General features: G+C 39.5%; 1 protein-coding gene across 1 annotated transcript; it reads right to left on the bottom strand.

Annotated features, from left to right (window-relative positions):
- Positions 1-722: 722 nt before the first annotated feature.
- si:ch1073-398f15.1 (cardiomyopathy-associated protein 5) lies at positions 723-25,485 on the bottom strand. The gene is made up of 2 exons (XM_062554051.1): positions 25,319-25,485; positions 723-2,973 (listed from the first exon to the last, which is right to left on the bottom strand). The coding sequence occupies exons 1-2, from the start codon at positions 25,444-25,446 to the stop codon at positions 909-911; spliced, it is 2,193 nt and encodes a 730-aa protein (XP_062410035.1). The 5' UTR covers positions 25,447-25,485; the 3' UTR covers positions 723-908.
- Positions 25,486-26,066: the final 581 nt, after the last annotated feature.

Below are 26,066 nucleotides of genomic sequence, written 5' to 3'. Positions count from 1 at the left end.
GGATAACAACTAATAACCTCATAAAATACTTATCCAATCTCTGTTGATCCCGCATTTTCTCCTTCAGACGACGTGAGGTGAATGTGATTGCTTCTTGCTGCTTTTCCTTCAGCTGAAGAAGACCTTAACTCTTGATTCACACAAATCCCTTAACCAATCATACCACTGGAAAGCTTATGATTGGACTTTTATGAGGAAGTTTTCGATGATAAAATTAGTTGGGTCATGGCGGAGTTATTTGACGACAGGTAGGCCTAACAGCTGTAAGCCTGAGCAACCCGCCATTTCCCTCAGGGACCTGCAGGAGTCACTCTTATGACGTCAACCGATTCGTTTGCGGGTAGGGGGAGTTTTATGTAGGTACTGAAAATAACGAACTTTATCATCTTATATTGTGCCTTTATGTGTCGAAAAACATACAAAACAATACATCGACTTGTCAAACATGTATTTCCCCTATATATTTTGTGTTAATCATAATTACAAATTTAACTTGGCGCACGGGCTTTAAGCAAAGGGATGTACATTTTAGGAAAAGTGCATGTGTGCAAATGTGATAACTTGAAATTTTGAAACTTGAATTACCTTAATAAATCTGGTTAGAAATCATGTTTTAATTTGACTTCAGACATGTCGTCAGACTTGTGGCATATAGTTTGGTATAGAATTGTCTTAAGAACAAAAAGAAATGACAGGAAAATTTCCCAACTCGGAATGGAAGCTTTATTTCACTATCTGGACCCCTGATTATGTCCATGGTACTTCATATGGATCAGGGTTGCTGATATTCTGACACATTCCCTTCTGATTTTCAGTCTCTTCCACCCGTGTTATTTAATTTTCACAGAAGAGGCCATCTAAATTTCTGTCCGTATATTAGGCTCATTTCAACCTTCCTCTCCCTCAGTTTAACGTGCGGCTTCATGGTCAGAAGAGTCATTGTCTGGGGGCACATTTGTATCATCTCCAGTCATAGGCGGAGTCCTCATATGTCTTTCTTCTTCTGTGTAGAGGGCTGTTTCCACCTCTGTCCTGTCACCCTCTATGCACTCCTCCATGAATTCCTCCTCTGCCATATCCTCCTCTGGGTCAGCAGGTTCCAGCGAGCTTAGTCCTAGAATGCACCTTGGAGACAAGCCTGTGGCTTGCTGTTCAGCCAGTGTCAGTGGCATTTCAAGTGCCATGCTAGTTTTGTGACTTTCGAAGGCATCTATACCAGTGATTTCTTGTTTATAGGTTATTTCATGTGCGTCATCTTCAAGAGATAATTTGTCAGTGATGAGTTTTTCTGTCATGTCAGTCCCTTCAAGAGCTGTTTCAATGGAATTATTTTTTTCTTGACTCTTCTGCTTGTTCAGGTTTACTTGTGTTGATCCTGGTGCTTGTTCAGATTTATTCTCCTTTTGATGTTTCTGTGGAATTTCATCCTCAAATATCACTCGACGACATTTAATTTCTATATTTTCGTCTAATGATAAATTTGGTTGTTTAACATCTTCACAAGGGGAGGAACTGGCACTGTTCCGAAAGAAATCTGTAACATCCTCTTCAGGGTCATTCTCAGGTTCATTTCCAATTTGGTTTAATCTAGCTAACTCAAACATCTCTTCGGACCACATCCTGAACCCATCTGTTTTGGCAGCACCTGTTGTTGCCTCAATCATTTCAACTAACGGAGTCTCATCTTTCAGAACAAACTTTTCAAGGTAACAGTTGGAATCTGATTCTGAGTCTTTGCTATGGAAGGATTTCTCAGAGGTCACACTGACTGTATCCTCTTCTTTCTTCTTAGTTCCAAGAGCATCCTCATACAGATCTGTGTATAAGAATGCCATTGCTTTAGGCTCCTCTAGTAGGGAAGGGTCATTAATTTTTGGTGGCCCTTGGGAGAGAAAGATAGGAGTGAGAACTGTGTCTTCATTACTAAATAAGACACAGCCACTTTCCTTTTCTATAAACTTGGAGAGTTCATCTTTGTTCCATTGGCACCCCTCCCCTGACTGGGAATGGTTACGTTTCTCTGTGCCTCCATAAAACACTTCGTCCAGAAGCTCACTGACAATTTCACCAGAGGATATAATATCCTCTTTGAGATGGGGAGTGACTTCGGTTTTCATGACTGGCTTGACTGGAATAGATTTGAAACATTTAATAGCCATATTGTGTGGTTGATGGTGCTTGTCTTCTTTCTTGTCAGATACCCCTGAAGAATTCCCATCCAACAGTGTGAACATGTCAAAATAATCACTATCAATAACTGGCCTTTTATTTGGTAATTTGAAAGGCAAAACGGGTACAATATCTTGTAATTCCTTTTCTTGGGTTTGTGTATCAGTTTGTTGTGGTTCTGGCTCAGGAATGACCATGTCAGGACAATTTGCACGTCCCTCTATATCTACTGGTTGTACATGTGACTCTTCAATGTAGGTTAGGTTGTCCTTCAGCTTTTTGCTCTCCTCTTCATCAACAGTGGCCACTTTGGCTGGCACCACGATGTTGAGTATTTCAGATCCCTCAGAGACAAGGCGAAATAAGCGTTGCTCTTTTTCCTTTCTTGGATCTCTTATTGTTACCTGTTTGTTCTGCACATCTTTCATATTGGGCATGGAAACCTCCACCATTGCTGGTCTATCAGTCAGCTCATGCAAGTTCCGAGAAGCTACTACATGCTCACTTTCGCTCATCTGTTCTTTGTCCTTTTTCTTCCTAAGAGTGTGAACCTCATCCATGATAAATGTTATTTTCCCTGCATTTGTAGATTTTGGTATTTTACAACACTCTGTTTTGTTAGAGAAAACTTTGCAACCTCTGCTGCTGGCCCTTGATGTCCACGGGTTGGAGCAGTGACTGAAAGCTGTTTCCCACATGATGCCACTGTCCTCTCTTTGAACAGTTACCATGGAGAAGGTGGGGTCCATCATCAAACACTGAAGTTTAGGCTGTACAGTCTGGTCTTGGATCACTTCCCTTAAACTGGTGAGAAAGGGTAAACACTGTAAAATCTTCATAAAACCTAAAAGTGGATTCATTAATTAATGGAATTTGCTTTGTATTTCTACCAGGCTTGTGCACAATTCTGAATTTTAGAATTTGCCTCCATTCAATTCATGAGTTGGAATTTGAATTGAATTGGCCCCACCCCACAGGAAGTTGAATTGGAATTGGAATTGGAATGACAGGAAGTGGAATTCAATTCATGGCAATTCAAAACAAATTCACATGTCACAACAGGAAGAATGTGTTGAATCTCACATACATTCAGTTCAGGGAAAATTACATTGGAAATGTAATTGATTACTGTTTTCAATTATAAATTGTGTGTTTCTTGAGATCATATCTGACATTTTGTGAAACTTAATTGTTAAACACTGCAAAAAAGGGTGTCTAAAAACAAGATAAAAACACTAAATCTGAGGTAAAAGTACTCAAAACAAGTGAAATTTTCTGTCCATGCAGCAAGATAATTTCACTTGACAAGAAATTATCTAGCAATAAGCATGTCTACAGAGGTATTTGGAAACTTAACATAAGCTGAAATTGCTGTTTTTAAGATTACTTATAAATATAATTTTTACATCCCCAAAATAAGTAAAATATACTTAATATAAGCATAAAATGCTGGTTGTAAAATGAGGTTACTTAAATTTAAACAGCCTTAGATTATATTCCTTTTTTTTTGGAAGAATATTTTCTGGACTTTTTGCCTTTATTCAGATAGGACAATGAAGATAGACAGGAAGCGGGTAGGTGAGTGAAAGAGTTGGGGAGAGATTCGGATATGACCGCAGGTGAGATTCGAAATGGGTCCCCGTGGGTAGTTGGACGAGTACAAGGTACTAATGCTGTAACCTGTTGCGCCACAGTACCACAGCTTGTGACAAATCTAGATTACGTATATTTAAACTTGTTACATAAGTTGTTATAAGCATAAACTGCTGTTTTAAGATGATATCTTAAATCTTAAATGTCATCTTAAATTAAGTCAAATTTTCTTGTCACTTAATCTTAAAACAAGCTTTATTTTGATGAGAATTTGAGGGAGAGATGTAAAAGATCTCATTTTAACAGTATTTACCTAATTTTAAGATTTCATGCCTATTTGAGACAAAAAAAAGATGTGCTTGATTTAAGATAGTGTAAAGTTGAACACTTACGTAAAGTAAGAAATTCACGCTTCAAACAATATAAATGATCTAACACTTCTAATCTATTTTTTTTTATCTTGATAAGAATCAAATAATTTGCAGCGTACCCTTATATTATGTACAGTGCCTATAGAAAGTCATCATACCCTTTTGAAATAGTTACTTTTTTTGTCTTACAGCCTGAAATCAAAACCCATTTAAAAAAAAAATCTTTTCCAGTTTTATTAACAAATTTAGCTGTACAACATCAAAATAATGAAAAAAAAGTAAACAGTTCTGAAAATTAATAAAAAATGAAAAACTAGAATAACAGGGTTGGAAAAGTAATCATACCCCTGACTTAATACTTTGTAAAGCTTCCTTTTGCTTTCATTACAGCCATCAATCTGTTTGGATATGTCTCTATTATAGCTTTGCACACCTAGATAGGGGAATATTTGCCCAATTTTCCATACAGAAATGTTAAACTTTAGTCAAATTCTGTAGGGAATGGCGATGGACTGCTCTCTTCAAGTCAATCCACATATTTTCTATAGTATTTAAGTCAGGGCTCTGACTTTGCCACTCAAGGATATTCACCATCCTATCCTTAAGCCACTGCTTTGTTCTTTTGGCAGTATGTTTAGGATTATTGTCGTGTTGGAAGGCGAATGACCTCCCCATCCTCAGCTGTCTAGGAGAGGGACGCAGGTTTTCCTTAAGAATGTGGGTGTACTTGGCAGCATCCATTTTCCCTTCTATCCTGACCAATTGCCCAGTTCCCGCTGAAAAGAAACATCCCCACAACATAATGTTGCCCCCACCATGCTTCACACTAGGTATGGTGTGTTTTGGGTGGTGTACTGTGTTGGTTTTCGCCAAACATTGCGCTTGGAGTTCAGTGCAAAAACACATCTGGAATATTCTGCTACCATGTGGAAAAAGCTTATATGGTCAGATGAGACTAAGATCAAACTTTTTGGAGACTAAGATTGAAGTTTTTGGACTGAGCTCCAGGCGCTAACCAAACACAGTATACACACCCAAACACACCCAAAACACACCATACCTACTTTGAAGCATGGTGGGGGCAACATTATGTTTTGGGGATGTTTCTCTTCAGCGGGGACTGGGCAATTGGTCAGGATAGAAGGGAAAATGGATGCTGCCAAGTACACCAAAATTCTTAAGGAAAACCTGCGTAAGGGGTATGATGACTTTTCCAACCCTGTTATTCTAGTTTTTCATTTTTTATTAATTTTCAGAACTGTTTACTTTTTTTTCATTATTTTGATGTTGTACAGCTACATTTGTAAATAAAACTGGAAAAGATTTTTTTTTAAAATGGGTTTTGATTTCAGGCTGTAAGACAAAAAAAGTAACTATTTCAAAAGGGTATGATAACTTTCTATAGGCACTGTATATGAATTGATTTGAATTTCATTGAATTTCAATTCTACTTCCCTTAATTCAAATTCGAATTGTAATTCTGCATCCTGTTTTTGACCTCAATTCAAATTCAATTCAAACTCAAGAATTGAATTGGAATTTAGGAGTCATTCTCAATTCAATTCTGAATTTTGCACAAGCCTGATTTCTACCACACACATACTTGTTTTAAAGCTGATCATTGTTCAATATTCAGCTGCAAATATGTTTAAAAAATACAAATGGGGAAGATCATACACATGTTAACACATCTGGTATGATTATTAATACACTCTAAAAAACACTGGGTTATTTTCTCAACCCAATCACTGAGTTAAAAACGTTGGTTCATTTTCTTGGGTTATTTTACCTAAAGTTGGGTTGTTTTTTTAACCCAGGCTGTGGGTTGTTAAAATTACCCAGTGACTGGGTGTCAATAACACTGCAGTTTCGTTGTGGGTTGTTAAAATTACCCAGTGACTGGGTGTCAATAACACTGCAGTTTGGTTGTTTGGGATTTCAAAAAATAATTTCTCCCTCAACGGTCCTGGGTCCTGCAGTAGGCTAACTGTCAACATACAGAGATGAAGGCAATTTGTAAGGTATGTAGCTGCATTTAATTTAGTTTTTCAACATAGCCTACCAATGTGAAATCAATCCAGAGACTCGGAAAGTTGCGTCAGTAGCCTGTTTTTCCTGAGAATCCAACTTCAGTCACCTTGATAGTTAGCTCAAACCTTGTTACATTGAAGTGAATGAGACACGTGGAAATTTAACAGTATGTCATTACTTCTCTCTGGAGTTGTGAAGATTTTTGGCAGTATCTGTCGTAATCTGTAGGTATTTGTCATCATTTCAAGCCTAATAGTGTAAGATTACTGCTCAAATTTGGAGAAAATTCACCCACTATTATTACAGAGCTAATGAAGCTAGCGAGCTAACACAACACTAGCGAATTAGCTAACGTCACATTACAAACTTCATAGTGTTATTCTAGTGAATGACAACCACTTCGATAACACTACTGACGTTAGTGTAAGTAGACAGAGGGAAATAAAGTTAAGGTACAACACAACGTTAAGTTTAAGCAAAGTAAAAAAAAAACGGTTAGCTTGTAGTCAAGTTGCTAGCCTACTGCCCTTATGTTGCATCAGTTTGTTAGCATAGCTGGCTAGTTCGGTTAATGGACTTACACTGCGTTCATGCAGCTCGGAACCTCGGAGGACCTGCCTTTAAAAAGTCCCGACCTCCGAAAAAATTGTGTTCATGAGATCAGTTCGGAAAATAAATACAGGAAACGCATAAATACGTTATTACAACTGCTTAGTATGGTTGAGCAAGAAGGAAATTGTCTTGGGCGAGTGTTTCTGTCTGTGTTGTTAATTTAGTGACAAATTACCTTGCCTATTCGTAATGACAGTGAAATTCACCTCTTGTGTTGTTGCAAGGGAGGCCGTCGTGGTTGGAGAATATGATAGTGACGTCAAGTCGGACACCTCGGGGCACAAAACTTCCGCACGAGTCTCCGAGGAAAAAATCCCACCCGACCTAGCGTTCATGTCATTTTTCCGCTATCGGAGGTCAGAAATTTCCGAGGTTCCGAGCTGCATGAACGCAGTATTAACCTATGACAAATGCTTGTTATCTTACTGAATGTGTGCTGGAAACACTTGCAGTAAAAGCCTATCGAGGGACTTTGGAAAAAAGACAATGCAGTCTGCTGGGTTGATTTTCAATATATTTCTAGGCTACATCAATTCCTGGTCTAATAGTTTTGCTGAAATTGAATTGTTAACAGTATTTAATGCAGTGTTCTCATTTTTCTATTTCAGGTCTGGCAGCCTGACTTTGAATCAGATGATGGATGCCCTCATAGACCTAATTGAAAGGAGCACATGTTTTTAGGTTTGTTGTAATAAAATAAATTATTCTGTCTAACTCATTTTTGTTTCTTTGCATATTTGTTCCAGTTAGATTACCTGTTCAATTTAGATCATTTAGCCTAGATAATCTTGACCCATTAAATCACATATGTGTAGTTGTTAACTTCTTTACTTTTTAATAGGATATTTCGCACACAGGTCAGAATAGATGTTAAGGTATAGAATGGATTTGAAAACAGTAGACAGATAGAGATACTTTATTTATCCCGAAGGAAATTAAGGAGGTTGTAACATTCATAATTTGCAAACAAGACTTGGAAAAGAAGATGATGGTGACTGTTTGATTGATTATTATTATTATTATTATTGTCATTATTATTATTATTAGCATTATTATTATTATATTTTTAAGACATATAACTCACAAGTTAGGTCAATGTAACCCAGCAATGAGGGTGAAAATAACATAAATGCCACAGTAGGTTGAACAAGGCACCCAACAATTATGTTGGATTAACCTGACAATTTGGTTACAATAACCCAATGTTTGGGTTGGACTTTCAACTGGGTTGACTGCACAACCCAATTTGCTGTGTTAAGATAACCCTGTGAATAACCCAACTTGGGTGCGACCACTATTTACCCAGTTAGACAGGTCATTTGCTCAACTTTTTGGGCCTAGTTTTCTGTCAAAGTTTTCTCAATGGATTCCTGGTCAGAACCCCTATTGAAACAGATTAAGACTTGGGGCATGTTAAATTTTGTCCAAAAATTCAAGATGGCCGCCGTATGGGCAATTCCATATCAGTTGGAACAGGTCCGACACCATGGTCCTCAGTTTTTCCTGATTTTTGGTCAAAATGTTCCTCCATGTCTCATTAGAGGAAAACCAAAATTTTAGCTTGGTATCTTGTTTAGTTTCTGAGATATGGCTCTTCAAATGTGGATAGACGTGTCCTAAAAAAAGGCTGAAAATGCCTGTATTTAATGAGCACCACTTTTTTTTAAACCCCTCTCCTGTCTTAAGCCTACCATATTATTTTCTAAAAATGTAAACACTGGGGCAGTACCCTGTTTAGTTGTCCAATATCACAAAGGAATTATAGTCCTTCCCACCATTGAAGACTTATTCATCGAAACAAACCCATATTTCTTTTAAAGCAATGAAAAACAAAAAACCTGTTTTTGTTCTCTTATGGTCATGAATGGATAGCACTCACATTTTTAAAACTTTACATATATATAGTCCATGAGTAAGAGAACATGTTGAAAAAAAATTTAGATGGTAAGTTTTCGTATTTCGAGGCTATGGGCCTTCAAAGATGGCCAAAATGATGTTTTTTCCGAAAAATGCCAATTTCAATGCCTTTTTTCAAGGACAAGATGAAATGCAAATCCAACATTTCTTTTTTCCTGCAATAGTATGCCACTTTGTAGACCATGTGAATGTGGTAGATCCGACCTGTCCATTTTAATATCCCCTCAGTACATGTCTGAAGTTAGAGAAAATGAAAAATTGTCTTGGCTGAAGGAGGTGTTGGTTTGATTTTTATGAACCTCCTAGAAGGACATTATGGGGTTTAACCCCATTTTTTATGTTTGAGGGATCAGATTGCCATCCTGTAAACAGGATAACAATTTTATATCCCATTTTTACTCTTTATTGATCCCTTAGAATATGTCCAAAAGTTGTCAAAAATGAAAAAGGCGACTAAATTGAGGGGCTTAAAATGGCCAAGTGGATCAAGTTACACAAGGCTAAAAATGTAATATAAGACAGATGAGATACTGAGGGAGAACACTGTGAAATGTATAACCCCTGTTACGATGGCCTTTGAACCCACTGTGTTAACTGAGGGGGCTAAAAACCACCAACCACCGATCCGGTGGTCTCCAACTTTTTCATATCTCTTGATAGAACATTTATACTTAAGAGACTTAAAACTCATATATGCGTTTTTTTGAGACCATCCATGACTTCCTGTGATAACTGGAAGTTGGTTTAAAACAGAAAGTAAACTTTAAAAAGGCTGTAGGCTATCTCTGGGGAAGAAAAACAAAAAGCTGTTGGGGCCAAAGTGTTGAGGCCAAAATCATGGTTTGAGAGATTGTGTAGGAGTATGTTTCAGACCATTTGGAGTTGAGTGGTACCCACTTTGTATGACATAAAAAAAAATCGCCCTTAGGGTTTAACTTAACCAAAAAGTGTAGGCCTCAACAGCTTTTTTGTTTTTTGTTTTTCCCAGAGATACAGCCTTTTTAAAGTGTACTTCCTGTTTTAAACCAACTTCCGGTTATCACAGGAAGTCATGGATGGTCTCAAAAAGCCGCTTTGAAGAGATGAACAACATGTATGAGTTTCAAGTCTCAAATTTTCTATCAAGAGATATGAAAAAGTTGGAGACCACCGGATCGGTGGTTGGTGGTTTTTAGCCCCCTCAGTTAACACAGTGGGTTCAAAGGCCATCGTAACAGGGGTTATACATTTCACAGTGTTCTCCCTCAGTATCTCATCTGTCTTATATTACATTTTTAGCCTTGTGTAACTTGATCCACTTGGCCATTTTAAGCCCCTCAATTTAGTCGCCTTTTTCATTTTTGACAACTTTTGGACATATTCTAAGGGATCAATAAAGAGTAAAAATGGGATATAAAATTGTTATCCTGTTTACAGGATGGCAATCTGATCCCTCAAACATAAAAAATGGGGTTAAACCCCATAATGTCCTTCTAGGAGGATCATAAAAATCAAACCAACACCTCCTTCAGCCAAGACAATTGTTCATTTTCTCTAACTTCAGACATGTACTGAGGGGATATTAAAATGGACAGGTCGGATCTACCACATTCACATGGTCTACAAAGTGGCATACTATTGCAGGAAAAAAGAAATGTTGGATTTGCATTTCATCTTGTCCTTGAAAAAAGGCAATGAAATTGGCATTTTTCGGAAAAAACATCATTTTGGCCATCTTTGAAGGCCCATAGCCTCGAAATACGAAAACTTACCATCTCAATTTTTTTTCAACATGTTCTCTTACTCATGGACTATATATATGTAAAGTTTTAAAAATGTGAGTGCTATCCATTCATGACCATAAGAGAACAAAAACAGGTTTTTTGTTTTTCATTGCTTTAAAAAAAATATGGGTTTGTTTCGATGAATAAGTCTTCAATGGTGGGAAGGACTATAATTCCTTTGTGATATTGGACAACTAAACGGGGTACTGCCCCAGTGTTCAAATTTTTAGAAAATAATATGGTAGGCTTAAGACAGGAGAGGGGTTTAAAAAAAAGTGGTGCTCATTAAATACAGGCATTTTCAGCCTTTTTTTAGGACACGTCTATCCACATTTGAAGAGCCATATCTCAGAAACTAAACAAGATACCAAGCTAAAATTTTGGTTTTCCTCTAATGAGACATGGAGGAACATTTTGACCAAAAATCAGGAAAAACTGAGGACCATGGTGTCGGACCTGTTCCAACTGATATGGAATTGCCCATACGGCGGCCATCTTGAATTTTTGGACAAAATTTAACATGCCCCAAGTCTTAATCTGTTTCAATAGGGGTTCTGACCAGGAATCCATTGAGAAAACTTTGACAGAAAACTAGGCCCAAAAAGTTGAGCAAATGACCTGTCTAAGTGGTTGGGTTAAAATTGTGTTGTTTTAACCCAGTTTTGTACGTTATTCCATTAATAGTCCAAGAGCATTAGCTCAAAATAGAGTCAAACCCGGAACAAATTAGTAACAAGCTGAATTTTTCAGGATATGTTCAGAATACCTTTAGGAATAACATACACAGGGTGTTTCTCAAAGTTAAGGATTGGTCCTTCCAAGCCACTTTTTCAAGGATGTTATGTCATCAAATTTCGTCAAGCACTGTTCCAAAGTCAAGGATGCTTTCAAATTCTAGCAAGTACTGAGTCCTTCGTTCTGAGAATTTCTGAGAATTTTGGAGGATGCATCGATGGATCCTCGGAGTGAAGAAATAACCCACAATCCTTTGCGCATATACAGTTAGAAATTTTCTGACGGTCCGGTTTAAAAAAAAAAGAGGGAGAGGGAGATGGAAAGTAGATACAAAGAAGCAGTGCGTGTTAATGTAGGCTAAATATGATTTATCAAGTGATATGATTTATCACAACAGACAACGCGCTAGGTGGCGCTATACTGTCCCTGAGCCACACCCTAGGCCAGAACTCTGGTTCTGAGTAGCCTTACCAATTCCACATGTAGCAGCCAATTACAAGAGTTTTAGAGCATGCCAAGTTGGTGAAAAAAGGCCAAACATGGAGCGTAACAGGATTCCACTATAATAATAATAATAAATATAGCCGCAAGCGGCGATGGCGGGCCCGAGCACCTGCGGTGCAGACCCTTGACATTTGCGGAATCTAACAAAGCAACACGTACTTGTTGGTGGGCATGTGCATGAGCAACACACATGCCCACCAAATTTGGTGAATTTTCATCAATGTATGTGTCAACCACAACAGACAACAAGCTAGGTGACGCTATAGAGTCCCAAAGCCACACCCAAGGCCAGAGCTCTGTCTATGACTAGTGGCAACAATAACACAAGCGTACCTAATTGTCATGAATGTATGTGTCAACAATAATAGACAATGTGCTAAGTGGCGCTATAGAGTCTCTAAGCCACACCCTAGGCCAGAGCTCTATCCCTGACTAGCTGTAGCAAAAACACACATACCCACCAAATGTGGTTCATTTTCGTGAATGTTTCAACCATGATAGACAATGTGCTAGGTGGTGCTATAGAGTCCCTAAGCCACACCCTAGGCCAGAGCTCTATCCCTGACTAGCTGTAGCAATAACACACATGCCCACCAAATGTGGTTCATTTTCGTGAATGTATCAACCACAACAGACAATGCGCTAGGTGACGCATAGGGTCCCTAAGCCACACCCTAGGCCAGAGCTTTGTTTCTGAATAGCTATAGCAAAACACATGCCCACCAAATTTGGTTCATTTTCGTGAATGTACGTGTCAACCACAACAGACAATGCGCTAGGTGGCGCTGTAGAGTCCCTAAGCCACACCCTAGGCCAAAGCTCTGTCTCTGACTAGCGATAGCAATAACACACAAGCTCAAAAAATTTGGTTCATTTTCATGAATGTCTGCACTTCAGTGGCCGCACCTCGGTGCTCGGGCCCTAAATATAGCCGCAAGCGGCGATGGCAGGCCCGAGCACCTGTGGTGCGGAGACCTGTGACATTTCGGAATCTAACAAAGCAACATGTGCGTGTTAGTAGGCATGTGCATGAGCAACACACATGCCTACCAAATTTGGTCAATTTTCCTGAATGTATGTGTCAACCACAACAGACAACACGCTAGGTGGCGCTATAGAGTCCCTAAGCCACACCCTAGGCCAGAGCTCTATCTCTGACTATCGATAGCAATAACGCACAAGCCCACCAAATTTGGTTCATTTTCGTGAATGTGTCAACCACAACAGACAATGCGCTAGGTGGCGCTATACAGTCCATAAGACACCCTTGGCCAGAGCGCTGTCTCTGAATAGCTATAGCAATAACACATATGCTGACCAAATTTGGTTCATTTTTGTGAATGTATGTGTAAACCACAACAGACAATGCACTAGGTGGCGCTATAGAGTCCCTAAGCCACACCCGAGGCCAGAACTCTGTCTCTGAATAACTATAGCAATAACACACATGCCCACCAAATTTGGTTCATTTGGGTGAATGTACGTGTCAACCACAACAGACAATGCGCTAGGTGGCGCTATAGAGTCCCTAAGCCACACCCTAGGCCAGAGCTCTGTCTCTGACTATCGATAGCAATAACGCACAAGCCCACCAAATTTGGTTCATATTCGTGAATGTATGTGTCAACCACAACAGACAATGCACTAGGTGGCGCTATAGAGTCCCTAAGCCACACCCGAGGCCAGAGCTCTGTCTCTGAATAACTTTAGTAATAACACACATGCCCACCAAATTTGGTTCATTTTGGTGAATGTACGTGTCAACCACAACAGCCAATGCATTAGGTGGCGCTCTAGAGTCCCTAAGCCACACTCTAGGCCAGAGCTCTGCCTTTGACTACCGATAGCAATAACACACAAGCCCACCAAATTTGGTTAATTTTCGTGAATGTTTGTGTCAACCACAACAGACAACGCACTAGGTGGCGCTATAGAGTCCCTACGCCACACCCTATGCCAAAGCTCTGTCTCTGACTAGCCATAGCGATAACACACAAGTCCACCAAATTTGGTTCATTTTCGTGAATGTTTGTGTCAACCACAACAGATAACGTGCTGCTAGGTGGCGCTATAGAGTCCCAAAGCCACACCTTAGGCCAGAGCTCTGTCTCTGACTAGCAGAAGCAATTCCACATGTAGCTGCCAAATTACATCCAATTCATAACCTTTTGTCTGCCTTTAACACAAACTTCCTGTTTCTTAATAAAACGCCATAATTCAAACCTTCGCCATTTCGATATAATTCCTCTCGGGCAACCCCTCAAGATCATTTAAGTGCTTATATGACATGATTTCGATAAACCGTCTAGGAGAAGTGTTTCAAAATACGTGATGTGCAAAAATCATAATCATAATCATAACTCAAATTTTTCTAAAATTTACTATATCATTTAAATGTAAAAGTTGTTCAGATTAATACAATACATATGCCCACCAAATTTGGTGTATTTTCGTACATGTATGTGTCAAACACAACAGAAACCGCGCTAGGTGGCGCTATAGAGTCCCTGAGCCACACCCGTGGCCAGAGCTCTGTCTCTGAGTTTCAAATGTAATTCTACAAATGGCTGCCAAATTACAAGAGTTTTAGAGCATGCCAAGTTGGTGAAAAAAGGCCAAACAGGTAAGACGGAAGAAGAATAATAATAATCTGAGCAGAAACAATAGGGCCTTGCACCTACGGTGCAGCCGCTGCTACAGCGGCCGCACCTCGGTGCTCAAGCCCTAAATATAGCCGCAAGCGGTGATGGCGGGCCCGAGCACCTGCGGTGCGGACCCTTGACATTTGCAGAATCTAACAAAGCAAGACGTAGTTGTTGGTGGGCATGTGCATGAGCAACACACATGCCCACCAAATTTGGTTAATTTTCATCAATGTATGTGTCAACCACAACAGACAACAAGCTAGGTGACGCTATAGAGTCCCAAAGCCACACCCAAGGCCAGAGCTCTGTCTATGACTAGTGGCAGCAATAACACACAAGTGTACCTAATTGTCATGAATGTATGTGTCAACAATAATAGATAATGTGCTAGGTGGCGCTAAAGAGTCTCTAAGCCACACCTTAGGCCTGCTCTATCCCTGAATTGCTGTAGCAATAACACACATGCCCACCAAATGTGGTTCATTTTCGTGAATGTGTCAACCATAATAGACAATGTGCTAGGTGGCGCTATAGAGTCCCTAAGCCACATCCTAGGCCATAGCTCTATCCCTGTCTAGCAGTAGCAGTAACACACATGCCCACCAAATGTGGTTCATTTTCCTGGATGTAACAACCACAAAAGACAATGCGATAGGTGGAGCTATAGAGTGCCTAAGCCACACCCTAGGCCAGAGCTCTGTTTCTGACTTGCGGCAGTAATAACACACAAGCTCACCAAATTTGATTCATTTTCGTGAATGTATATGTCAACCACAACAGGTCACACACTAGGTGGCGCTATAGAGTCCCTAAGCCACACCCTAGCCCAGAGCTCTATCCCTGACTAGCTGTAGCAATAACACACAAGCCCACCAAATTTGGTTCATTTTCGTGAATGTGTCAACCATAATAGACAATGTGCTAGGTGGTGCTATAGAGTCCCTAAGCCACACCCTCGGCCAGAGCTCTATCCCTGACTAGCAGTAGCAATAACACACATGCCCACCAAATGTGGTTCATTTTTGTGGATGTATCAACCACAATAGACAATGCGATAGGTGGCGCTATAGAGTCCCTAAGCCACACCCGAGGCCAGAGCTCTGTCTTTGACTAGCGACAGCAATAACACACAAGCCCACCAAATTTGGTTCATTTTTGTGAATGTTTGTGTCAACCACAACAAACAACGCTCTACGTGGCGTTATAGAGTTCCTAAGCCACATCCTAGGCCAGAGCTCTGTCTCTGACTAGCAATAGGAATAACTCACAAGCCCATCAAATTTGGTTAGTTTTCGTGAATGTATGTGTCAACCACAACAGACAATGCACTAGGTGGCGCTATAGAGTCCGTAAGCCACACCCGAGGCCAGAGTTCTGTCTCTGAATAACTATAGCAATAACACACATGCCCACCAAATTTGGTTCCAGATGCATGGCCACTGGCCAGTTGCACCTGTGCATAACTGTGTTGAGTTTCTGTTAAAAACAATTTGAGAGGTTTAAATGAGAATATAAGTTAGCCCTGGTGTCTTACTTGGCTTAGCAGTTAGTGGATTTACTAACGTTCATGGACAGCGCAAAAAATGAGAAAGCAACGTTCAAGGGTAAGCTAGCCACGTCAAAGATTGTCTAGTTGCTTTATGAACCGTCTCTCGCCACGTAGAACTACTGCATTCAAACTGAGCTACAGGCTATAGTTCTGCAAAGTCGACGAGTTATCAGAAAATTATTCATGACACCCAACTGTATTGAGTTGCAGTCACAAAAACCAAACTAGGCTAGCTGCTACTTAAAAACAATATTACATCAGTTAGCAAATTAGGCTAGTTCCAGACAGCACACAGAAAACTAGTTTTGTTTACCCATAGCAACAACGTTGCTATGCTTTGCTGGTTTAACGTGATGAGAACGGTGCCGAAAGAAATCCAATCTAGAACTAATCAACTGGGCTGATGTACAAAATATCTGCTATCCATTGCAAACATAGCCTATTTGAAACCTTTGCACATGGAGGCATTCAATAGAAGAGCAATTAGCAGGGCTATCATTCCCCCTCCCCCATACACTCGTCTAACCAGTTCACTTAGGACATCACCCTTCCCCCTGCATCTTTTAGTAGGCTAGGCCTATTAGTTGTTTGATTTGTGAGGCAGAGCAGTATGCTGGCTGTTTAGGCAACTCGTGGAAGAATACGCAATCATGTTTGATCGCATTATGCAGAATGTTTCAGAATGTTCGAATTCGCCTGTGTGCGTGTAGTTGTGTGAATAGAAAAGAATAGAATATACTTTTTTGATACCATGCTTAAGGGAACTTCTGCCATGGAGTGGTCAGGGATCGAACTGGTAACCCACCAATTAAAAGCCCTAAGTCTTAACCAGTAGGCCATGGCTCTGTCACACTGTGTGAGAAAATTTGTTTTTGAATGCTGAACCACGAATTCACATAGAAGTTAGCTTAAAATGTAGAAAAAATATAGCTCTTTTCAGCAGACATCGCAAACATAGCCTACAACATTCGCAAAACGGAAAACATCTTTCACTCACCATTTTAATTACTTCTCGCGCCTATGCCTGCTCAGCATAGCCTATTGCTCTCTCTATCTCCCTCCCTCCGAGGAACAAGATGCTTCTCCCTAAATGAATGAAAATTGTTTTAGAAAGTAGCCGCGGTAGCCTGTAAAATGCGGCATAAAATCCTGGCTACTATTGAAACGAGACTAGGTTAGGCTTCGTCTTTGTTCCAGGTCTGTGATCATTCTCGGCTGCACAAACATAGGCTACCTATTAAATGAATAGAAGTGAATTTGGGGAAGTTCATTTTAGAGCTTAGATTATCTGCCCAAACCCGAAACTGCAGGCCGGTGTTACGGATCTCGAGAACCAACAACATCGGTGTTGGGTCGAAATTGTTCATCCCTCGGTTCCGTCGGGTCAGGCTCCTAATCACAGAACACATGCCTCCGTTTTAAAATAGCCTATAAATAACATTTCTAAGTAGCATACAAAATGTAAAATAAAATACTATGAAAAAGTTAAAGTCAAGTTTGTTTAAGGTTTGTTCGAGAACTCTTCCAGAGTTTTTACTCTTTTTTAACACAAATCAACACAAATAAATGAACAGATAACTCAAACGTGCTGTAGCCTATGTCATAATGAAACAACCACAGACTATCAACACGGTCTGACACGAATGACACATGGCTTAGTGCAAACTGAATTTATGACCAAACGATTTGATTCGGGCACGAAGCGCCATCTAGCTATCATTATGTGTAAGTAACAGCGTCCCAGTCTGAGGACTCAGCGGTCTTTTGACCGCCTCAGCCGCGCTTTAAGTAGTTCACACCTGCATGGCGCTTCTAGTAGGACGTCAAAGCGGTCTAATGACCGGGGCGCCTCTAGGCATAAGTGGGTCAGAACGGCACGGTGCTTCTAGTGTTAAGAGCTTTCCCAGAAATGAATGTTGAACAATCTTTGTGAAAACTATAGAATTTTCATATTGGAAAATCCTTTTCAATACAGCAAATCTTAATGTTTTTCCTGAACTAAGGAAACCATTTAAGGTATTCTGTGCAACACCCTTAAATATATCCCTTATGTAACGAGAAATTAAGCTTTAAGGGTCGAACTTCAGCGAAAACATTTGAGGTGTTTCGTGCAACCTACCTACCGTTTCGTGCAACCAATTTAATTTTAAGGAAACCTTAAATCAGAATGGAAGGAAATCTTAACTTCAGATGTTTTGTACAATTGGCCTCTGGGCCTTATGGTTTTTTCTGTACAACCATTTTTAGGGGGAGAAAAACAATACTAATCACCTGCACTGCTTGGACCCCAAATAATAATAAAAAAATAAGAACAAGACTTGTTTATGTCATGTTATGTTAGGCTGGGTGAACCTGTCGGCGAATTTGGATTTTGCCCGGTAGCTCAGGCTGGAAACTTGCACATCTATCTCCTCTGTTCCCTGCCAGAACCTTTGGTTGGATGCACCAGATTGTTGGTCTGATTGGTTAAAGGATTATTAGTCGGCAGGCCAACACCAGGAAATGTGCTTAGAAAACACTTTTGATGGCATTTTTTGTTAAAAGTTGGCAACCATGCTAGAAGTTATTAGAGGGCTCTGAGGTTCCAGAATCCAGCGGTTGCCAAAATCATATTCATAATTTAAGGTCAAATTTGAAGGTCAAAAGGTCAAAAACAATGCATTTCATGGTTTGTCTATTTGGGGGGCTCTATTGTCATAGAATTCTTTTTAAAAGTTGGCAACCATGCTAGAAGTTATCAGTAGGGTCTGAGGTTCCAGAATCCAGTGGTTGCCAAAGTCATATTTAGAATTTAAGGTCAAATTTGAAGGTCAAAAGCTCAAAAACAATAATAAATGTTATGGATTGTCTTTTTGGGGACCTCTTTTTTTCATGGTATTCTTTTTTAAATGTTGGCAACCATGCTAGAAGTTAACAGTAGGGTCTGAGGTTCCAGAATCCAGTGGTTGCCAAAATCATATTTATAATTTAAGGTCAAATTTGAAGGTCAGAACCTCAAAAACAATAAATACATGTAATGGTTTGTCTTTTTGGGGACTTCTTTTTTCATGCCATTCTTTTTTTTTTTAAATGTTGGCAACCATGCTAGAAGTGAACAGTAGGGTCTGAGGTTCCAGGATCCAGTGGTTGCCAAAATCATATTTAGAATTCAAGGTCAAATTTGAAGGTCGAAAGCTCAAAAACAATACATTTTATGGTTCGTCTTTTTTGGGGGCTCTATTTTCATATAGCATTCCTTTTTAAAAAGTTGGCAACCATGCTAGAAGTTGTCAGTAGGGTCTGAGGTTCCAGAATTCAGTGGTTGCCAAAATCATGTTCAGAATTTAAGGTCAGATTTGAAGGTCAAAAGCTCAAAAACAATACATTTTATGGTTCATCTTTTTGGGGGGGCTCTATTTTCATAGCATTCTTTTTAAAAGTTGGCAACCATGCTAGAAGTTGTCAGTAGGGTCTGAGGTTCCAGAATCCAGTGGTTGCCAAAATTAAGTTCACAATTTAAGGTCAAATTTAAAGGTCAACAGCTCAAAAACAATAAATAAATGTTATGGTTCGTCTTTTTGGGGACCTGTTTTTTTTAATGGCATTCTTTTTAAATGTTGCCAACCATGCTAGAACAGTGGGGTCTGAGGTTCTTGCCACAATGATAGGTAAATGTGAAAAGAATTTCGATTTTAACACTCACATCAGAAGCGACCAGGTCGCCGGGCTCACTGAAGAAGAGTCAACATGAGTCTGATTCGACATGAATTTGTTTTATCCACTCATGACTTTATATTGGGAAGTTTGATTTAGCTTATCATAGAGCGGCTCTGGCCTGTCAGCCTGGGGCATTCGAAAATGTGTACATTCCAATTGGTTTTCACCGAGCTACATCATAGTTCATTAGCATATTCAGACTTTTAACTTTTTCGATCTGGTCACCCAATTCGTTTCGCTTTATTATTTTGTTTTATGTGAGGCACATTGAGCTCCCCTGTATGAAATGCACTATATCAATAAAACTTGCCTTGCCACCGTATTTGCTATGGCCACCCTATTTGCAGATAAATAATGACGTTCGTCACTCTGGTTGCTTCTGATGTGAACACACGGTTAGGTGATAAGTTACATAAAACAATCTTCAGTTTTGCGGATGACAAAAAATAATGACATCATAAGGAAATAAAAACCGAGAGTAGAGACTGTATTGCACACTTTCCACGTGGAATTATTCATGGTCTACAGGCAAACCATGAGGAGGCTGACACACGCATCATCCTACATATGTTGGAAGTAATTAATGCTGGGTACGAGAACATCATTGTGAAGTGCCGTGATACAGATCTCCTCCTTCTGCCTCTTCACTTCACTAGAAACCAAGTCTGCAAGGTGTGGATGATGAGTGGGACTTCCAAGGAATATGAGTGCTATCCAGTCCACCTTATCAATGAGAACTACCTCGGGTAGTTGTGGATAATGTACTCGGCTTCCATGCCCTAACTGGTTGCGATACTCTCCTCATCTCCTCATTTGCTGGACATGGGAAGAAGTCTTGTTGGACTGTGTATTTGCAACATCCCGAACGGTTACATGGTGTTGGTCGGGATGGGCCTCAATGTTATGTTGAGGAGTTTTTGTGCCATCTGTACAAAGCACCATGCACATTTTTGGGTATTGACAGGGCTAGACATGACTTTTTTCAGAAAGGCAAAAAGGCAATGGAAATGTTTCCTCCAACAAGTGATGAATTGTCATTGCATCTTGCATGTGCAAATCACCAGGCAAAGGTATGGTTGCAATCTGACAAGGTAGATGTTATGGCCTGGTCAGATTGCACGATATCGATTTTGGCCATTTGTCGTGACCGACAAGTTTACAGCGCCGTATCCGATTTCAAATGATCGGGCACGACATCAAACGCGGAGGGAATCGTATAATGTGACATGCTTCACGACTTGCGATTTGTCATTCACAACGTTCTAAAACAGCCCGACCAAAAGACTGGCTTGTCAGAAATTTGACGGGAGTCGTAATGACGCGACCGATGCTTTCTGTGTATGTGGCCACTTTCCTGACCAAGACGCGGAGAGGTTTTCATGGTTCTAAAATCGTATACTGTGACATGGTAGATCGTAAACGACAATTGTGAGCGACAAAAAACATTGTAGCCTATAGTCTGACCCTGCCATTAGTGAAATCCCTGAGGAGACAGGTGGTTGGAAGGTTGTAGACCAACACTTGGTGGTTGTGTGACTCAGGAACCTCCTGTTCCAAGTAGTTGCTTGGAGCTGATAACTTGTGGTTGTAGAACCAAGTGCCATACACATGCCTGCACTTGCCTTAAGAATGGACAGCCTTGCACACCTGCATGCGGTTGTGATGCTGATGGATGTCTCAACAATGTAGGGATGGAACATGATCAGGACGAGACGGCCTTTTTGTAATACAGCAAAATTGCACATTGCAAAACATTGCATATATTACAAAATATTCAGACAGTCTGAATTGACATTTGAATTGACATTGACATTTTGCCTTGAAATAAAGAAGCATTCTTGTTATTCATTAGCAATATATTCTCTAGAGAACGTTTTGTGCTATTCATAGCATAAAGGAGTAATGGCCATATCAAGTCTATATATCCAAATTATTTATCAATAAAAATAAATATTTATCAAAAAAATCTTTCAAACTTTTCAAAAAAGAATGCCATGAAAATAAAGCCCCCAAAAAGACTAACCATAAAATCTATTGTTTTTGACCTTTTGACCTTCAAATTTGACATTGAATTATAAATATGATTTTGGCAACCACTGGACTCTGGAACCTCAGACCCTACTAATAACGTCTAGCATGGTTGCCAACTTTTTAAAAAGGATGTCAAGAAAATAGAGCCCCCCAAAAAAGACGAATCATGAAATCTATTGTTTTCGACCTTTTGACCTTCAAATTTGACCTTAAATTATTACTGCATTGAGGATGGTCTGAATAGGACCGAAAACGTTTTGCACTGCGCGCACTTTTTGGGTAGCACTTTTTTAAATGTAATAAAAAAAAATTGCATCGGCTACAGTGGTGTGCGAGTTCCGTTCCTCCTGACTGCTGAATATACTAATTTTGGAACTGACGCACCCATCAGGACTGGATTTACTGGCGCGACACCCTTCCTGTTTTACACCTTAAATTATAAAAATGACGTTTTAAAAAGGATGTCTTGAAAACAGAGCCCCCCAAAAAGACGAACTATGAAATCTATTGTTTTCGACCTTTTGACCTTCAAATTTGACCTGAAATTATACAAATGATGTTGGCAACCACTGGATTCTGGAACCTCAGACCCTACTAATAACTTCTAGCATGGTTGCTAACTTTTAAAAAGGATGTCATGAAAATAGAGCCCCCCCAAAAGACAAACCATTAAAATCTATTGTTTCCAACTTTTTGACCTTCAAATTTGACCTTAAATTATAAATATGATTTTGGCAACCACTGGATTCTGGAACCTCAGACCCTACTAATAACTTCTAGCATGGTTGCCAACTTTTAACAAAAAATGCCATCAAAAGTTTTTTTTAGGGTCTTGGCCTGCTGTACACAGCGAGCACCTCGTCGCAAATGCGAGGAAATATATATTATTGCTAATTGAAAATATGAAATGGGAGCACAGGTGCGAGTACTGAATTCAACTCTTTTATTCGCATTTTGCTCCTAAAAATCCACACCAAGTGGATCAAAGTATATAGGCTAGTACAATTTTCGCGCATCTGTAGGCTATGCAAATTTCATAGTATTGCTCCTGGCTGGAAACTCACGCTTTCAGCATCAACCTCGCTGTCTCTCACACACGCAAGAAATGTCACTCCAAAACCATTCTTCTTTTTCTTCAATCTGTTCGTTATCAGTTGGTGACTTTGTAGCGATTAGCCTACCGTTGAAACGGCAAACCATGATAAGAATGTTGACTATAAAGCCTACAATTACCGTGTTCATTTCAAATATTATTATTATCACGGTTGATAAACACGGTGTGGAAACCGTGTTAGCTTCACCCCAGCCTGCATTTGACATACTGTAGGCCTGGTTGACTTCTATGAGAGAAATCCGACTGATTCTGTTGTCTAAATGATGGATTTAACCACGATTTGGTGTAGGCTACACCTGCTTTAAAAAGGCGGAACATTTTCATTACAAATGTGCGCATCATATAGCCACTCTGCGTCTTTGTATGGAGGTTACATTCACATTAATTCCATTCCACTAACGTTATCAGGAGAATACTGTAACGTTTTATTTTGAGCTCTGGTTGTCACTCATTGGATATAACAGATAGCCTATAGCCTACCAAACTCCAAGACGAGTCATGGTAGAGTAAGTTAAGCACCCAGCCAATTAAACATGACCAAGGAAAAAGTGACAACTCACGATGCCATGCCATGGTAGGCTACCTAAATCATAGAAGTTAACGTTACTGGACAGTGGACACTCATCTTTTCTATTACACCAGAAATATTTGTCTTTACCTTTGTTCGTTTTTTTAACATTTAAGTTATTTAATGAAAACATGATGTATCCTTGAACTATGCTTGACTCTTTTCCTAAAACCGAATGAAACCTAATTATGTTCACGTACATCTTAAAGTGACAGGCACTCAATTAGACCTACACACCACCCCTGTAATATCATTACAGTGTAATCAACATGAAGTATTCAGTTTACTGAATATTTTAAGCTATAAGTAATTATGCAGATCCTAAAATGCTATAAATTGATAACAAAATGTATACAAATTCTGAATTCAAAATATGAAATAGAAACAAGACAAGCCATTTTCTGTGTGTGTAGGGTTTGAGCAGAGACTATGATTGCCACTGCTGTGAATGATCTGTATCCTGCTTAAGGCAAGAAGGTTTTCAAGGAAATTTCATAGTGCTCCTAATTTTTTTTCCGTGCTCCTAAACTTTTTAATTTAGGAGCACCTGTGCTCCTAGTGAAAAAGCTTAGCGTACAGCCCTGATCCAAGCGTACAGAGTCGTACTGATTTGAACGATGCCAATAGAGCTCGACAGTCCCGCCCCTCCTCCGAAAGAGCACGTCTCTTGTGCAGTAGAAATAAAGCGCAGACTTCCCATACTAATGTTCAATCTGAAAAGATTGAGTTTAGTATGGTGATAGCCAGACTAATGTTACGTTATGTTAATTAGGTAGTTAGAAGTTAGAAGTTTAGGAATCAGAAGTTTTTAAACAATTCTTGACTTAATGAAGGGTACCTCAAGAATGGACAACATTCCTTTTCATAAGAAAACAATACTGATGATTGCTGCAAATTTTTCAATGTAATTGTCATAGACACCATTTTTAAAAAATGAGTACTGTTTTGAATAATTCATTTCTGCTATAATCTCAAAATCAAGTAGGTAGTTCAGTCGAATCAATGTTCAGAATTCCGTAGGCTGTTGCTCAAAATAATTATTTGCAACTTGTTGTCTCCCGAGTCCCAACAAAAGCCTGTCGGGACGCTAATATGTCCTGGTTTTCACCAACCACTACTGAAGTGTGCTTTTAATATAGCCCGATCACTACCTAAACCCATGTAGAAACTAGCATAAAGCGTTCAACGTATGATTTGTGTGTGTGTGATCGTGTGCCAGTCAATCGCAACAGTCTACACAATCTTTGCAGTCAACGTTACATTGTTTCATTGCCTCGTTTTAATGGCTAGCAGGTTACGCTACGACAATGCTGAAGAGAAAGTCATCATTCTCAATAACCTAATTAGTCCGTGAGCCAGAGGGGTTGGTCGTTACCAAAAAGGTGGCAAACCTACCTTTACTGAAAGCCTGGAATTCTAAGCTTTTCAATGATGTATAATAGCCATCTGACAAGAGTAGCTGTTTAGAGTTATCACACATAATGCAAACTAAGGTTGAGAAAATAATATGGCTGAGTTTCGTTTTCAAAAAAAATTTTCATGCATAGGCTAGATAATAGGTGAGGAATGTTTAGGAGTCAGACAGTGCAGGCCCTAATCTCTGACTGAAAGTGCACAGAATTTGTGCATTTACACAGCAATATTTATGAAATTTTTGGCTTAAGGACGGCTACAAAAAAAAGTTTCACCTGTCGCATGTTGACGTTACATTTGATCACGCACAAAAGTGTCCCGGTTTTAGTTCAGAGAAATCTGGTCACCCTACCATAGTAATGGCAGATGTTTCTCAGTTGACAGATCTTTTGACATTCTGACGTTCTATTTGTGTTTGAACCAGCCTTGGATGTTACAGACATTTACATTTTATTCTGTTTAGATCACAATCTACAACAATGAATTGTTGAAATAACAGACCCTTTTCTCAACTATAACTTGTCATATAACATATCTAGTCATATAATGACACTTCATGTTGTTCTCTGTGTTGTTTTTGTGTGGGGTGCAAAATTTAGTGGTTGACCTGTTGCTAAGCTCTTCAAGTTCGTCGTTCACTTGAACGTCACTGTCCCCCGATGTCTCATTTTGTAGAACAGTCATTTGGAGCTCTGTAGCAATTTTTCCAGATCCAGTTTGCACACAGGTCTCCATTTTTAATTCAGTTTTCAATAACTTGTAGGATGTGTTCCCTCCTCACAGTTGCAAGGTGAATGTCACTTTAGCGGTGTGAGGACTAAACTCTTACCCAGCATAATCTCAAAATAGCAAGAAAGGCATCCTGTGTTCCTTCAGCTATCCATGACATCCAGTAAATAGTCATTAGATCCTCACCGCTCATATCATCTATAACTAATGTCAACTGAGGTCAGACATTTTAAATATGCTCTCTTACTAATCTCTCTTATTCCCTCTCCCTTCCTGTTTATGCCTGTCTCTATGAAACTAAAGACCTATGGTGGAGATGGTGGAGAAGTGTATACATTGTGTGTGTGTGTGTGTGTGTGTGTGTGTGTGTGTGTGTGTGTGTGTGTGTGTGTGTGTGTGTGTGTGTGTGTGTGTGTGTGTGTGTGTGTGTGTGTGTGTGTGTGTGTGTGCGTGTGTGTATGTGTGTGTGTGTGTGTGTGTGTGTTTGAATCCTTAGCACTGTGATTAATGAATGAGAAACATTTATATTTCATTTTAAGGTTTGTAACACATTGTAGAACCTGATGAAACTACACTGAATTATACAATAACATTGTTGTCTTTACTTATATTAATTAGTTCTGATG

The sequence above is a fragment of the Sardina pilchardus genome, chromosome 14, assembly GCF_963854185.1.
Source record: "Sardina pilchardus chromosome 14, fSarPil1.1, whole genome shotgun sequence".
Lineage (NCBI taxonomy): Eukaryota > Metazoa > Chordata > Actinopteri > Clupeiformes > Clupeidae > Sardina > Sardina pilchardus.
This window is presented reverse-complemented; position numbering and strand designations above follow the sequence as displayed.